At 36.5% G+C, this 14,753-nt stretch overlaps 1 protein-coding gene across 1 annotated transcript in view; it reads left to right on the top strand.

Moving 5' to 3' along the window:
- Positions 1 to 11,191: 11,191 nt before the first annotated feature.
- The window catches only part of adamts3 (ADAM metallopeptidase with thrombospondin type 1 motif, 3), a 118,202-nt gene continuing 114,640 nt past the window's right edge, over positions 11,192 to 14,753 (top strand). The window contains exons 1-3 of the mRNA XM_067406536.1: positions 11,192 to 11,316; positions 12,386 to 12,410; positions 13,611 to 14,011. Of these exons, the coding sequence (XP_067262637.1) occupies positions 11,251 to 11,316; positions 12,386 to 12,410; positions 13,611 to 14,011 (492 nt within the window). The 5' untranslated portion in view covers positions 11,192 to 11,250. The remainder of the gene's footprint in view (positions 11,317 to 12,385; positions 12,411 to 13,610; positions 14,012 to 14,753) is intronic.

Consider the following 14,753-nt stretch of genomic DNA (forward strand, 5'->3'; position numbering starts at 1 on the left):
AGTTAAAGTGCCCCTATTATGGCATTTGAAAGGTCCCTAACAACAGGTTTACAAGCTTGCAAGATCAAAAAAACACTTTCATGGTCTTATAATATGCATTTATTTTTACCTCATTTGCTCAATGACTCAAAAAATGATTCGCTCAACGATTCATTTTTCCAAACCCCTCGTTTGCGCGATGCTAATCTGCAGTGATTGGTCTGATGACTTCTGCTGGTTAACACAGAGTACAGTATACAGTGCTCGCATCACTTACATTGTATTATAATAAGGATGGTGCTCCGCTCTGTTCTAAAAATAAAGACTCAGAGAGGAAATAAGTGGTTTGTGTTTATGTTAGTGAACCTAGCCCACAGCTCGGTGGTAAACACCTAAACAATCATGATATATGCATAAGCCCAACGCAGAAATGTATTGATAAAGCACTGCAGTTGTACACCAACATATTGCTCTATTCTTTATCATAACTTCAAGTAACAACAACAAACATTTGACACATTTCTAGACAATTGCGAGCGAACACATATTGCTGTTAGCTGGTTAGCCAGAGACCTATAAGCTGTGCGGAGTGTACACAACACACACACAACTAAATACGTATTGTGCATGCTACAGAGAATATAACAGCAACAATTATTAATCATACTTACAGTACAGATTGTAATTCGGATGAGGAAGAATCCCTTGTTGAAAGCATTTAGGTTGAAGAAGCAGAATACTGAATACTGATCACCTGCACCTGTCTCTCATCAGCACACACATCTCAAAACAGATTACTTACCCACTCTGCTGACCTGTAAAGTTCCCTTGTGATACTCCAGTGATCTCCTTATGAAACTCCACTGATCTCCATGTGAATCTCCAGTAAGCCTGAGTCTGGTATTACCTGGCAGAAGACCAGACCATAACATCATGAACCTAACAGGCCGATTGTCGATTCTGTTCACTGACTTATCACAGCACCTGGATCCACCACTGCACCTGTCAGTACACCAAGAACCTTTTCTCCTCCAGTTTATGTTGCCAGTCCCATGGTCAATCCAGAGCCATACTCTGGCTCGGCAGAGAACTGAAACAGCTTTCTGCTCCAATGTTCGCTCGCCCTGGAGATACAGTCGCATTGCTTCCCCAAATAGAGGAACAAAATCTCCTTCATGTGTCCATTGCTGACCGGACAAGTGCTCCAATGGGCTGAAACCATTTGGAAACAAGTTGGACCAGTGACACAATCTCTCAACAGCTTTGTGGCCTCCCCAGGACCAATCAAATCCAATATCTCTTCAGGAGGTCAGGCATGGCACAGGACATCAGGAGATTCATCCAGGGGTGCCAGGAGTTTGCCATTTCCAAAAGTCCATGCCATCTCTTTGTCACAGTCACTCTTTGTCTGGTTTCCAATATGGATTACGGGCTATTTACCCGCTCTACTTACCTAATTATTCTTTTGTGATACTCCAGTGATCTCTTGTAAGCTATTGTTTGGAATATTGTATTTAACCGTTTACTCGCCATACTCTGCAAAGAGGTGTGTGCTCTGCCTCTACTCTCCATGCTCCAGTCATCACCCTGGTAATGAAGAGAAAGAAAGGTCTTGTTAATTAGCCTTGTTTGCCCCTTTGTCTGACCTGTATATATTCTCTGTTTTCTCCCTCAGTCTTGGTCGGTTGTCATCTTTGTGTATGTCATTATGTCATTACGTCTCTGTTGTGCCATGTATATTGATCTCCTGCGTTTATTCATTAAAGTCCTTTTGATTGGAGCTCCATCATCTGCATGTGTTTCTGACAACCATGCAGTGTGACAGACGCTGCCTGATCCGTAATCTTACGGCATTTATTTGTTGGCCAGAGGAGAACTGCCCCCCCGACTGAGCCTGGTATCTTCCAAGTTTTTTTTTTTCTCCATTCTGTCACCTGATGGAGTTTGGGTTCCTTGCCACTGTTGTCCCTGGCTTGTTTAGTTGGGGACACCTACTATTCAACAATATTATATTAATCTGTATTGTAAAAAGCACTATATAAACAAGTGACTTGACTAATCACTGTCAATAAATACCTGTTTGGGTTGAACTAACATCTCTATCTCTGAGTCTGGTATTCCCTGACAACTGGGGGTCATAAGGGTTTTTTTAAAAAAAAATGTATGTCTTGTGAAAAGTGCTATGTTTACAAGTAAATTAAATTGAAATAACTGAATTTATATTGAACAAGTGTTCTTAGACGCAATCTTTTGCCCTTTTGTGTTGGGTTAAGCAGCTATCAGGCCTCTGCTAAGAAACTTTGATTTGACCACAGTTAAAGGCACAATATGTAATTTTTCACCACTAGGGGGTCTCTAACCTCTTCAAAACAATAACAAAGGCGTAGATTGATGACACAGTGAATGAGCATGGAATCATGGAACTTGTCGTCATGCCAATGGATCTGATAATGTTTATGGGGAAATAATGTTTATGGATGAGTGAATGCATTCATGTTTTTAACAGATCATGATATGAAGAACGGTGTGGCTGAAAATCGTAGGCGCGATTGCTAATGAGAGACAGATATCAGTGCCACACACGAGTCCCAGTGGATATAAAGGAATGAGGACATTTCATTCTACCAAACAAACGTTACTCGTGATTCTGAAATACTACTAATAAAGGTCAGTTTATTTGACAAATTAAAATTGTGAGGTAAAGCAGCACTGGGTTTCACTTGGTCTCACATTACACCATCATACTCAACAGCATTTAAGTGTGTTGAAAGTTGTTATAATGTTAACTATAGGCTACAACATTAATTTGTCTTATGTACATTTGCTTAATGTTACCTGTCTAATAACGTGCAAGAGCGGCGTTGAGTTCTGTTAAAGCTGCAGTCTGCCATTTTTCCTCTTTGTTACCATCTCTGTTTGAAACCTGCAATTGCAGTCATATGCGGAACAGTTATCTGTACGTGCGTTATTTGTTGCTCGTCAGCGCGGATGAATCCAATGCTTGCTGTCAGTCACCGCACCGGTGTGGATACTGAACTTCAGAATCACAGATTCTACGTCTTGAAAGTATGACCAATGTATGAATTTTCACTGGAAAATATCATCTGAACAAGTAAGTAACATTTCTGCCACTTTTGTTCTGACCAACTGAGGAAAAAAGCATTAAGCCTACAATAAATTGTGCTGCCAATGATGATTAAATCTAACGATCGCTTAGCTCAGATCACATCAAACCGTGCAAATTATTATTACTGTTATACTTTGTTCTCAAATTGTTAATGTTAACAACATCAGCATTGCGTGACTATGTGTATTTAGTGTATATTTGTGTTACCTGTAGATTTCAATTTCTGTAGCCACTCCACCAGGTTGCTCTTATTATAAAACATTATTACAAGCTTACCTTTGTGAATCGAGCTAAGGTAATGAGATAGTTTTGAACACTGGCTGGTTATGTACTTGCTCAAAAATTGATTTTGGATAATTTTTAATCAAGAAAAGTTATGGACTGCAGCTTTAAGTCAAAGTTGTCGCAAATCTCTCACCATCTTTTTTCCTAAAGTTTGCTTGCCATGGTCCTTAATGTTTGAACGAAACAACAACAGCTTGCCGCAAGACGATACGCATCTGTCCATGTCTGTTACCATGGTTACTATGCAGTACAAGCAGAAACCAGGGATAACGCAGATATTACGTCATTGACAGGCGACAAGTGACAAGGGAGGGACGGACACTTAAATTTCATTTAAAAATTGTGATCTTTAATATGAATGTTATAGTTCGCATATATGTCTAAGTATTACTGATTCATGGTGATATCAAATTCATCAAAGCATTATTTGTGAAACATTTATATATGTTGAATATATGTGAAACTTGTTCAATAAAAAAAATAAAAATTGTGAATTTCTCTGAATTTACAAATTCTTGGAAACATTTAGGATAATGTAAGCACACTTGAACGAAATATATAACACTGTGCAAGTGGTTTTTGGATATTTTAATATAGAAAAATCTTACATATTGTGCCTTTAAGCTGAAGAGATATTTTCTGTAAATGTCACTGACTGACATTAGCTGGTAATTACTTTAAGCATCCTTACACAAGAAACTGCCCTCTTCACCACTGTGATCCAAACGGATTGTGTGGCATTTTCCCTCCCAGCATTTCTTCCATTTACTTATCAAAGAGGTCATGGATAAGAAAACCAGCCAATTTGAGGCTGGATCCAATTGGTTGATTTTGTAACATGCCCAGGGGCTTTAAAACAGTCAGAGGCCTATGAGCTTTGGAAAAAGGAATCTCTTGCTCTCTCTCTCTCCTCCCATTTTCGTCTTCTCCTGTATCTTCCCTTTGTCTTCAGTTTAAAGGATGCCACATGTTATTTGATCAAACCGACTTTAAAAGTGGGACTTCTTCAGATGTTTTCTTTGCCAAAACATCACAAGATAGACTGTGGTGAGTCCACCAATTGTTGTATGATCTTACCATAGTTGTAATTTGTGGGTGGAACATGTCCCCACCACTTTTTGCCAGGGTCCCTGTTACACGCTAGGGTTTTGTTCCTTCCCCTTTCTGCTATTAGTTGCTGTGTTTTTATTTTTACCCCCTCTGCTAATTTTCTTCCTGTTTTCTCGCCCTCTGCTATCTCTCATTCTTTAGGTTCTGCTATTGGTCGATTAGAGTGTCTATCATGAAGAATGTTTTTGGGAAGCAACCAATCATTGACTGTGTCCGGATCAATCGGATCACAAGTGGATGAAGCAAAATACAGGTGTAAATATATATAGATATATATATAAATGTATATACAGTCGTGCTAAAAATGATTCATACCTTTAGTAAATATGACCAAAGAAGGCTGTGAAAATAAATCTGCATTGTTATTTTATTTAAAAAATCTACAAAAATCCAACCATTCATTGGAGAATAATAATTTTAAATGGGGGGAAAATGTCATTATGAGAGAAATGTTTTTCTGTAATACACATTGCTCACAATTAATCATACTCTTTTATTCAATACTTTTTGCAACCTCCTTTTGCCAAGATAACAGCTCTGAGTCTTCACCTATAATGCCTGATGAGTTTGGAGAAAACCCGACAAGAGATCAGAGGCCATTCCTTCATGCAGAATCTCTCCAGATCCTTCAGATTCCCAGCTCCATGTTGGTGCTTCTTCTCTTCAGTTCACTCCACTCATTTTCTATAGGGTTCAGGTCAGGGGACTGGGATGGCCATGGCAGAAGCTTGGTTTTGTGTTCAGTGACACATTTTTGTGTTGATTTTGATGTTTGTTTCGGATCACTGTCCTGATGGAAGATCCAACCACAGCCCATTATATGACTTCTAACAGGGACAGTCAGGTTTTAATTTTTTTTTATCTGTTGGTATTTGATAGAATCCATTATGCCATGTATCTGAACAAGATGTGCATATACAGCTATGGAAAAAAATTAAGAGACCACTTAACATTGATTTCTGAACTTGGAGTGGTCTCTTAATTTTTTCCATAGCTGTATATAATGTGTGTGTGTGTGGGGGTATATGTGTTACTAGCCACTCAGTATTTTCACTGGCCACAATTTTGACATCGATACCATGGAGAAAAACTGCCATATATATATTTTTAATATTATCTCATAATCTGACTGCAGCTATATTAGGGTGTTGTCATTTTTAAGACCTGACACACGGATCCATTATACTGTTAAACATGCATTTTTTTTTTCTGTTTACATTCATTTAAAACATAACTGACTGTGTTTATGTGAATACTCGCTAAGACCAGAATTTTGAAATTATTTTAAATGTATTTGACTGTTTAAGAACAATAAGTAGAAAAAGTGAAAAAGAACTCAATGTAATACTGAGAGATGGCTTTATGTGCACACACTTTGGGTCTGAGCACAAAATCTGGAAGTAAAAATGAGTACAATGATGTGCAATACACACAATCATGGTGTAGTCTAAGTGATACGCAGGTATACGCTGTACACCCACTAGGAAAGTTCAAGGATTTCCATATACCCACTTAAAAAGCGCAAGGATACGTAACCATCCAATATAAATCACAAAAGGCTTTGTTCTTTGTTGCTTTTGACATGAAACAAAGTCTCATATTTCAAATAAAAAAAACATAAATTAAAAAACTATGAATTAAAAACATAAATTCCGTTTTAGCGCTCTTTAATGTGGCGTGACAGATCACCTGCAGTTCAACAGAAGTGTCAGCGTGACGCGCACGTGAACAGATCTTCTCCTCCACTTTGTTACAATGCGAAATAAACATGAATGAACATCTGAAGGTATTTTAAAAGACACAGTACAACTTACCGAAATCTGTATCATGCCTCATGTAATCACTCAATCAGTGTTTCAGCTTTAGAAAGATGTTAATAAAACAGCTTGTAAACAATGTCACATAACGTCACATTTCAGAACAAACATATTCCATGATCATAAACTTGTTAGTCAGCTTGAAAAAAATTAACTCTAGAGGGTAGCATTAAGCTATATAACATATTAATTATCATTTTTAATGTTCTTCATTAGCCTAATGTATGTTTGAATAAATCCGTCAGCCACCATTTAAATATTTATATTTCAAAAAACAAATTGGAGTAGAAATAATTTTAAAGTTAGTACGCCTGTTATAACTTTATTATTATAAAAAAAATCCTTGAGTGTAATTTAAGTTTGTATACAAATCAGTTCATTTTAACCTTCAATATTAATGTAAGAGCATACCAACTGATTCCCATGTCGACAAAATTGGCCATGTACTCTACCTGATATACAGTATATCCAAAATAATTGATATCAAATTGAATTGCAAACTTGTGAACTGAAATGCATAACTATGATGACAGACTGGCAGGAAGTAGTGCAAAACAGAAAACAAAGTCCAAACAGGGTGATATTTCTCATCTTTCCATTATTGTTAATAATAGTTGCAACTTGCACTCTTAAATGTGCATTGAAAATTGCCAGCTGATAAAACCTATGATCCAGGGGACCATATTCATATAACAACTAAGGCTAAATGTAGATCTTAATTGGCCGAGTTAGATGTGATTGACACTAAACAGTAGAATATCAGTCCAGTCTTGTGTTGTTTATAATAAATCAACATGTCGATAACACACACATAAGTAGTCTTTCAGAATGCTCTCAAATACAAGTAGCTTAAGATCAGTTGCATATTATATGCATTAGTAAGTGTGGTGGTGCTTATGGGGTGTCGCTCTGGGACGGGTGAGAATGAGGATGGGAGGGAAAAATCACAGTATAATCACTACAAAAAAACAAACAAAAAAATGACTACATCACTGTGCAATCCCATTGAAATTCAAGCTCCAACAATATTCATTCGGAGCAAATGAAATGAGTGAGTGAGGGGAGGCAGGTTTGTGTGTCAACTCGCTGTCGGAGAGATGAGAGAGCGAGAAAGCGCATCTGGTATTGTGTCTGTTCTGCAGAAAATGAGTACTGGAAGCGTATTTCAGTATGGATATGTATAGAAAAAAAACCAAACTATTTTTGAAAAAACACTACATTGCACTTAGTTTATTATTTCAGATATCTTTTTAAAAGACTACAATTGAAAAATTATTATATATAAAATTCTGTGACTGTGTACAAGCCACTGCTGAAATCCACCTGCATTTGGGTTGACGGGTGTTAAAGGTGCCCTAGAATTAAAAATTTAATTTACCTCGGCATAGTTGAATAACAAGAGTTCAGTACATGGAAGGGAGCGAGAGATTTAAAGGGCCAGCAGCCCCTGGATCGGTGCATACAGTAGTTAATGATGCCCCCAAAATAGGCAGTTAAAAAAATTAATTTAAAAAAATCTATGGGGTATTTTGAGCTGAAACTTCACAGACACATTCAGGGGACACCTTAGACTTATATTACATCTTGTAAAAAAACGTTCGATGGCACCTTTAATGACAAGCACACATAGATGCCCCATTAGCAGCTATTGGAACAGTCAAAGATGGTCCGTCAAACACTCGAGAGTTGACTGTGAGTTTAGTGACTCACATGTATGAATATCTATATCTACAATACACTTTAGCAGCAATAGGATATAGTTTATCATTAAAGCCACAATATGTAAATTTTCGACGCTAGAGGTCACTTATTCAAAACAAAGGCGTAGCTCGCCGGTGGAAAAGAAGACTTGGTCAGAAATCATGTTCATGGATGAGATTATTAATGTTACTGTAGTATGAAGCAGAGCAGCGCAGAGTACTTTGCGAGCAGAAATGAGGCTGGAGCAATATTTTTTTTACACAAACGCTTTAGAAGGACTTTATTAACCCCCCAGAGTCGTGTGGAGCACATATTTATGATGGCTGGACGTAGTGGAAGCACTTTCTTGCAGCTCATATTCATTGATCCCTATCACTGCCATTATAAAACATATATTTCTGCCATTATGTTCATCAGAAAGAAGAAAGTCATATACATCTAGGATGGCTTGAGGGTGAGTAAAGCTTTGGCTAATTTTCATTTCAAAGTGAACAAATCCTTTAATATTAGATAATTCTGCATATGGAAAATACATACTGAGTTCTGTAATATTCACAATCTCACTGTGTTTGTTACAGGCTACACAGTTCTGTGGGATTTCTGAAAAAATAATTAAACATTATTTAAAAAATTCACTATATCCTGTAAAGTTATAAAATTAATAATAACATTTTACAGTCACAACCTATCTTGCTTTTTTTCTTTTTTTTAATATCTTGTAAAACAGTAGAGATTAACACCAGAGGATAAATGGGGATGTAAAAAAATGGTCTTGCCCTCAGAATTAGGCAAGTAAGGGTTAAAATGTCAAAATGTATTGTCCTTCCTTTTGTGAAAAACCTTTACATGTCAGATTTTTATTGGTGTATCTTTTCTTTGACTCAAAGATGACCATGGACAAAAACTACCATTCATCTCTCAGGAGGTCAAAGCACCAATTAGATGCACATTGTGACTTCTGCATGCCTTCAGTTGCTATTGTGTTCCTAACGTTTTGTTAGGAACAAAAGACAGGGTGGCAGCAAGTGGACAGCTTGACATTCAAATACCTATTTCATATATAGCCATCAGAATGCCCTTTTAGAGGTCAGGATGGTCAGTCCGTTGCAAATTGCTGTTAGTTGTGGTCTGGCGGTCTGGTCAGTGTGTCACACATTAGACAGACCACGGGAGTGTTTTGAAAGACTAAAGCATTTGAATTATTTCACTTTAACCTCAAAATGCATGACTAAATACTTACAGTTTAAGTCTTGTGTTTTAAAACAAGCTTTAGTGTTGAGAAATGCCTGGCTGAAAGACGAAACAGGTGACAGGCCTCAAACTTAAGCGCCCTTCATGAACAGTATGGTTCTTAATGTCAGCACAGTTGCAAATAGTTTATTGTTTCATTGACCACTTTACAACCTCATTACTCAGCTGGAGTCTGGCTTTACAGAATCAAAGCTTAGGCACAAAACAAAAGGGTTGCTGACATTCAATTTTACCTTCTAATAAAAGCTTCAGAGTGTATGGACCTGAGTGCAGACAGATTCTCAGGACCTCCGAGCTCCTCTTTAATCAACGATAACAATACAGCTGGAATTTCATATACCATTTCAGCAGCAGACCGGTAACACTTGGAAAGAAGCCAGAGTTAGGACCACAGGGAGAGAGAAATACTGTGATTCTATGAGCGTTATCCATAGGAGAGTTGCATGTATCAGATATGGCATTCAAGAAATAAGAACAAACTTTTCACAAAAGTAAGAGGATAAAAAATATATGGTGAATTTCATATCTTACAGTAATTTTACTTAGTAGTTATACAAACAGTAGTTATACACACTCCAAAATTCTTAGTTTAAAATTAAATAACAAAATTGCTATGTCCTTGTATTGTAAAACATGCTAAAAATGTCACCAGATGGAAACTGCTTTTTTTGTAGACAGTCGACACTGAGCGTGGGCTATATTATTGAGTGATATGGTCTGGGAACATACTCAGACAGTGGAAGCCATGCCTAAATTGGGATGAGGGAAACATAAGGTCTACAGATGTGAAGGTGATCAGATTACCTCTGCTTAATACTCACCTGTAATGCATTTTAACTGACACATGGCCTTGAAGGCATCAGGAAGACCTGGAAGAGTGTAGAAGAGAAGAATCAAAGGTAAGAACTGCAGGAGGTCTTTGTATAAATATGAGGAATAAAATGGCCAGTAGCCCAGTGTAATTTTGTGCTAATTAAATTTGTGTTACAGAATCAGACCACAAAGAAGTTGAGAAAAGTGAGAAGAAGTGATGTTCAGTTATTATGGAACCACAGCCAAACTCTCCTCAGAACAGTAATAAAGTAGTCTGTTCTTACTCCAGTCCCCCCCCCCCCCCCCAATTTCCATCTCGACACATCCCTCCTAAGAAATGAGAACACAGCAGAAATTAGTTGCATTACCTGGTATTTTTGTAAAGAGATCTTGTAGATTAAATAACATGTTGATTGAGATGGTAGAGGTTTGTATTTCTCTGCTTTGTTGCTCCCTTCTGTTCCTCATCAGAGAGGGAGGAAAAACAGAACAAATAATTTCCATGTTTTAATAAAAGCCAGTCAAGTCACTAGAAAATTCAAATAACTGTACAAATGAACACTAAATAGATTTGAACTGGGAACATATATGGAAATCAAAACTAGTGACATTTAATGCTATGCAATATATATTATTTTACCTGTCAAGTAACATGAGCAGCTTGGTTTTACATCTGAAGGAGTATCTCAGACCTGTTCTGACTAGCTTCACTATATCTTCACACCAGCTTGGTTTGAGAAAAGCATCGCCATGTGTTGTCTTTGCATATTCCTTTTCTTCTTTTTTTTTTTCCACCATGTGCTTTCCTGGGAAAGGGTAGAAAATGACGTCACTGTAGGGCTGGTCTGTAGTTTATTAGTCAGCGCGAAGTGCCAGGTTAGAGCTCAGACAAGGCTCTGTCCGGCCAGCTCAACTCAACTTAACCACCACAAGTCTTCAGAGGGATGTCTTTCCTATAAGTTTAACAAACTGAGGCATTTACCCAAGTTCTACAACTTTTAACTCTCTTAATTACTCTTTGCTTACTTTTAACCAGTCTTTAAAGGTCTCTTGTTTGAGGATAAGTAGTGCGCGACACTTTTAGAGAAGACAGGCGAGTAGTGAAACATCCAAATTTGGATTATAGTTTCTGTTTCTCGTCTTTCAGTTGAGAAAACCCGACTCGTGATGGTTGTCCTGTCACTTAGGTTACTAATGGTAGGAGTTGTAGTAAGTCTGACTTCAGCTCTTCTGGTAAGTCTTAATGATTTACTGTTTATGCACGTAAAGTTGTATGGAAAGTAATCTGTAAGTGAAAGCTCGCGGGAGATGTTTGAGGCGTGACAGTCTCCCTCCCGCTTTAGAAACGATTCGAATTCAAATAAATTTGACTTAAATTTAAGCCGGTTTTAAGAATATCTATACCAGTATGTTGAGTTGATTCTGTGTATTCGTATTATGCAGAGTACTTAGAGAAAACGTATCAACCAAACACTAGAGAAACTTGCGCATTTTAGGAGAGTGTTCCAAGCTGTCAAACCAACAGCCAAACTGTCTGAAAGTTGGCATGGCAGAAAACACGTGAAATATGGCAAGCTGTTTTCATATCTGTTCCTTTAAACTAACAAGTTCTGAAGTAACTTTGATTAAATACTAGTACTTTTCATACTTTGTAATTACTACTTGAAATTATTTGACAGTGACAAATAATTTTATTGTTACAGATAATATAATTTTACACTTTTCCATTGATTTCTTTGTGCGACTGTGATTCAGATATCGATTATTCACAGCTAACTGTGTATTTCAGTTGGTGCTGGTACCTAGATTTATTATCATCTATGTATTAATAGTCTATTTCTTAGTTACCAGTTTTAATTTTACTAAAACTAAATTTTCAATTTGAGAAAAACTATCAATTATCCATTCTTAATAGTAACTAGTTACATAAGAAATGTTACTAGTAGCCTAACAACTGGAATGGGATACTAATGTCACATAAATAGGTAAGAATATTTCATATGTTTCATAAAAGCTGAAATAGACACTAGTAACCATTTGGATGTTAGTAGTAATAAAAAGAACTAGTAGCTTACCTAATGAATAGATACTATTAAAAATAGAATTGATACTTTAAAAAAAAAAAGGAATACATGTAAAAATGGCTTGCCATAAATGAAATTGAAAGTTAAATGTCAGATTTGGATATCCCCCATGATATCCTCTGTTTCTACCAATGGTACTTTCTGAGCTGTTTTGTAAATGTCTTGGCTGCATGTTTTATGCATTGTTTCTTTATCTCTTTGTTCTCTTTTTCTTTCAGGCTGGTGAAATTATAGACAAAGAAGGTAAAGTATACAGCCTTTTGGTCCTCAAACTTTTCTGCTATCATTGTGCTCTTTTTGTTTCTTAAACTTTTTTTTTTTTTTTTTTTTTTTCTCGGGGTGAAAAAGTCATTTTATAACTTTTGATGCTTCATTAATAATTTATGTAGACAGCTGCAAAGTGCAAACTAAAGCCACACTCTGTCAAGTCATGTTGAGTTTAACTGTTATCACCTGCATCTTCTCATCTTAATGTTTAATGACAAATATTGTAATGAGAAAATTAATCAGAACTGTTTAACAGTCAGTACAGGAAAAGCCCTAAAGTTACCATAAGAGATGATGCAAGTCAAACTCTACAGAACCTTTAACAGACTTTAACACTTCTAATAATAGTCTGTTAATCAAGGTTGGGAAAGACAAGCAAATTTCATAGGGTAATACATTGTTTAGTCAGCTACACGTATAATAAACGTTTCTCTCTGTTTTTAATGAATGATTGGAGAACTTTAAAAAGTGAATTGTACACTGTAAAAACGCATACTTGATCCCATACATTTTTAAGTAAAATTAAAGTAGTGTCAAAGTCACAACCTGCAGTGATGAGTTCATTGCACTTTTTCAATCACTTTGAATTTAATGACTGATGTACAGTAATAAATCATGTTGAAACTGGCAACTTGTTAAATCTAATAGTAGTAAATGACAGAAATATTTGTGTTATTGTTAAAAAAAATGTTTGAACATAGTGAGTACTATGTAGATGGAAAACATTTAATATTTTAAAATGAGCAGCATTTTTATGTCTTATTTATATGACCTAGTTTGGATGTTTATTCAATTAGATGTGAATTGTTGAATTGTTGTATATGCCCAAAACAGTTTTATTTCCTGCTATAGCCAAAACTACCATAACAAATTGAATTGCAAGGCTAAGAGTTTTTGGCTTCTGCACAGTTTTCAGATTTTCTTTATGCAAACCATCATTCATATGTCATGACACATTAGTAACATTCTTTGAAATGTACGAAGCAGTTTAATAGCAATAAACAGACATCCAGTAGACTTCGTAACCACAAATGGCTAATTTTCTTATTACAAAATTTATTTTGGCATTTTTTTATTATTCAAAATGGACCCATTAGAGCAATTCTTTCTCCCACAGGCATGTAGCTACATTAAAACTTTTTTTTTAATTCTACATGTTTGTCTTATGTTTATCAGACTTGTTGAAGATCCGTCTGAAAGAGTATGGCCTCATTACTCCCATCAGTACCGACGCAGAGGGACACTACCTCTCGCATCTTCTCTCGGCCAATCACAAGCAGCGTGTTAAGCGTGAGGTTTTGGAAGGGTCAGCGCAAGCTGTAGACAGGCTGTTCTTTAACATCACTGTCTTTGGCAAGGAATTCCACCTCCGACTACATCCCAACCAAAGATTAGTGGCTCCAGGAGCCATGGTGGAATGGCATGATGAGATCGAAATAGCTGGGAACGCAACTGAGAATGGAACCCACTCAGAGAGAATACTTAGAAGGGAGTTGCTGAAAACAGACTGCACTTTTATAGGGGACATCACGGATGTGCCTGGAGCTTCTGTCGCCATTAACAACTGTGATGGACTGGTGAGTGTTGTTTCCTTTCCTAGTATACTACTTTTGAAATGAACTTAACAAGCAGGGCCTGGCGCAAATGTAACAGAAACTGCAAAGCCTAAGGTTTGTGTAGTTAATATAATGGCTTACAAGCTATTTTGGCCTATTTTCGAACTTGATAATGCCAATGCAGTTCGGTTTCTTAACGTTAATGCAAATCCACACTGGCATTGAGTGGTGAGTCATTCCTTTCCAAACCTGCAGGGAACCTGCTTCTATGGTAATCATTTTTTTTCCACCCAGAATATTTGCAGTTTGCTTTATGTTTCACATTTTCTTTACTTAAAGGGACAGCTCACCCCCTCACTCCTTCGTCTACTAACTCTCATGGCTCTCCAAATTCATAGTCAATATAAATAAGCCATTATTCATTTTAATTTTTTGGCTGGTAATCAATTAATGGCCAATATTAAAGTTTTATGTTAATTAAACATTTATTTTCTAAATAAAAGTAAAAACTAAAAGAAATAATTTACAAAGATTTAGACATCACAACATTACAATGTACAGTATGAAGTATTCATTTTGAGTTTTTCAGAATAATAAACATTTATATTGTATTTCTCCCCCATACAACCAAACAGACTGTGACTAGTGGCTTTCAAGCTCCAAAAAAATTTAAATAGCAGTCCATATGAGTCATTTATTATATCACAAGTCCTCTAAAGGAATCCAATAGCTTTGTGTGAGTAATGGTCTTAAATGTAAATAA

This window comes from Chanodichthys erythropterus, chromosome 13, assembly GCF_024489055.1.
Source record: "Chanodichthys erythropterus isolate Z2021 chromosome 13, ASM2448905v1, whole genome shotgun sequence".
Taxonomy (NCBI): domain Eukaryota; kingdom Metazoa; phylum Chordata; class Actinopteri; order Cypriniformes; family Xenocyprididae; genus Chanodichthys; species Chanodichthys erythropterus.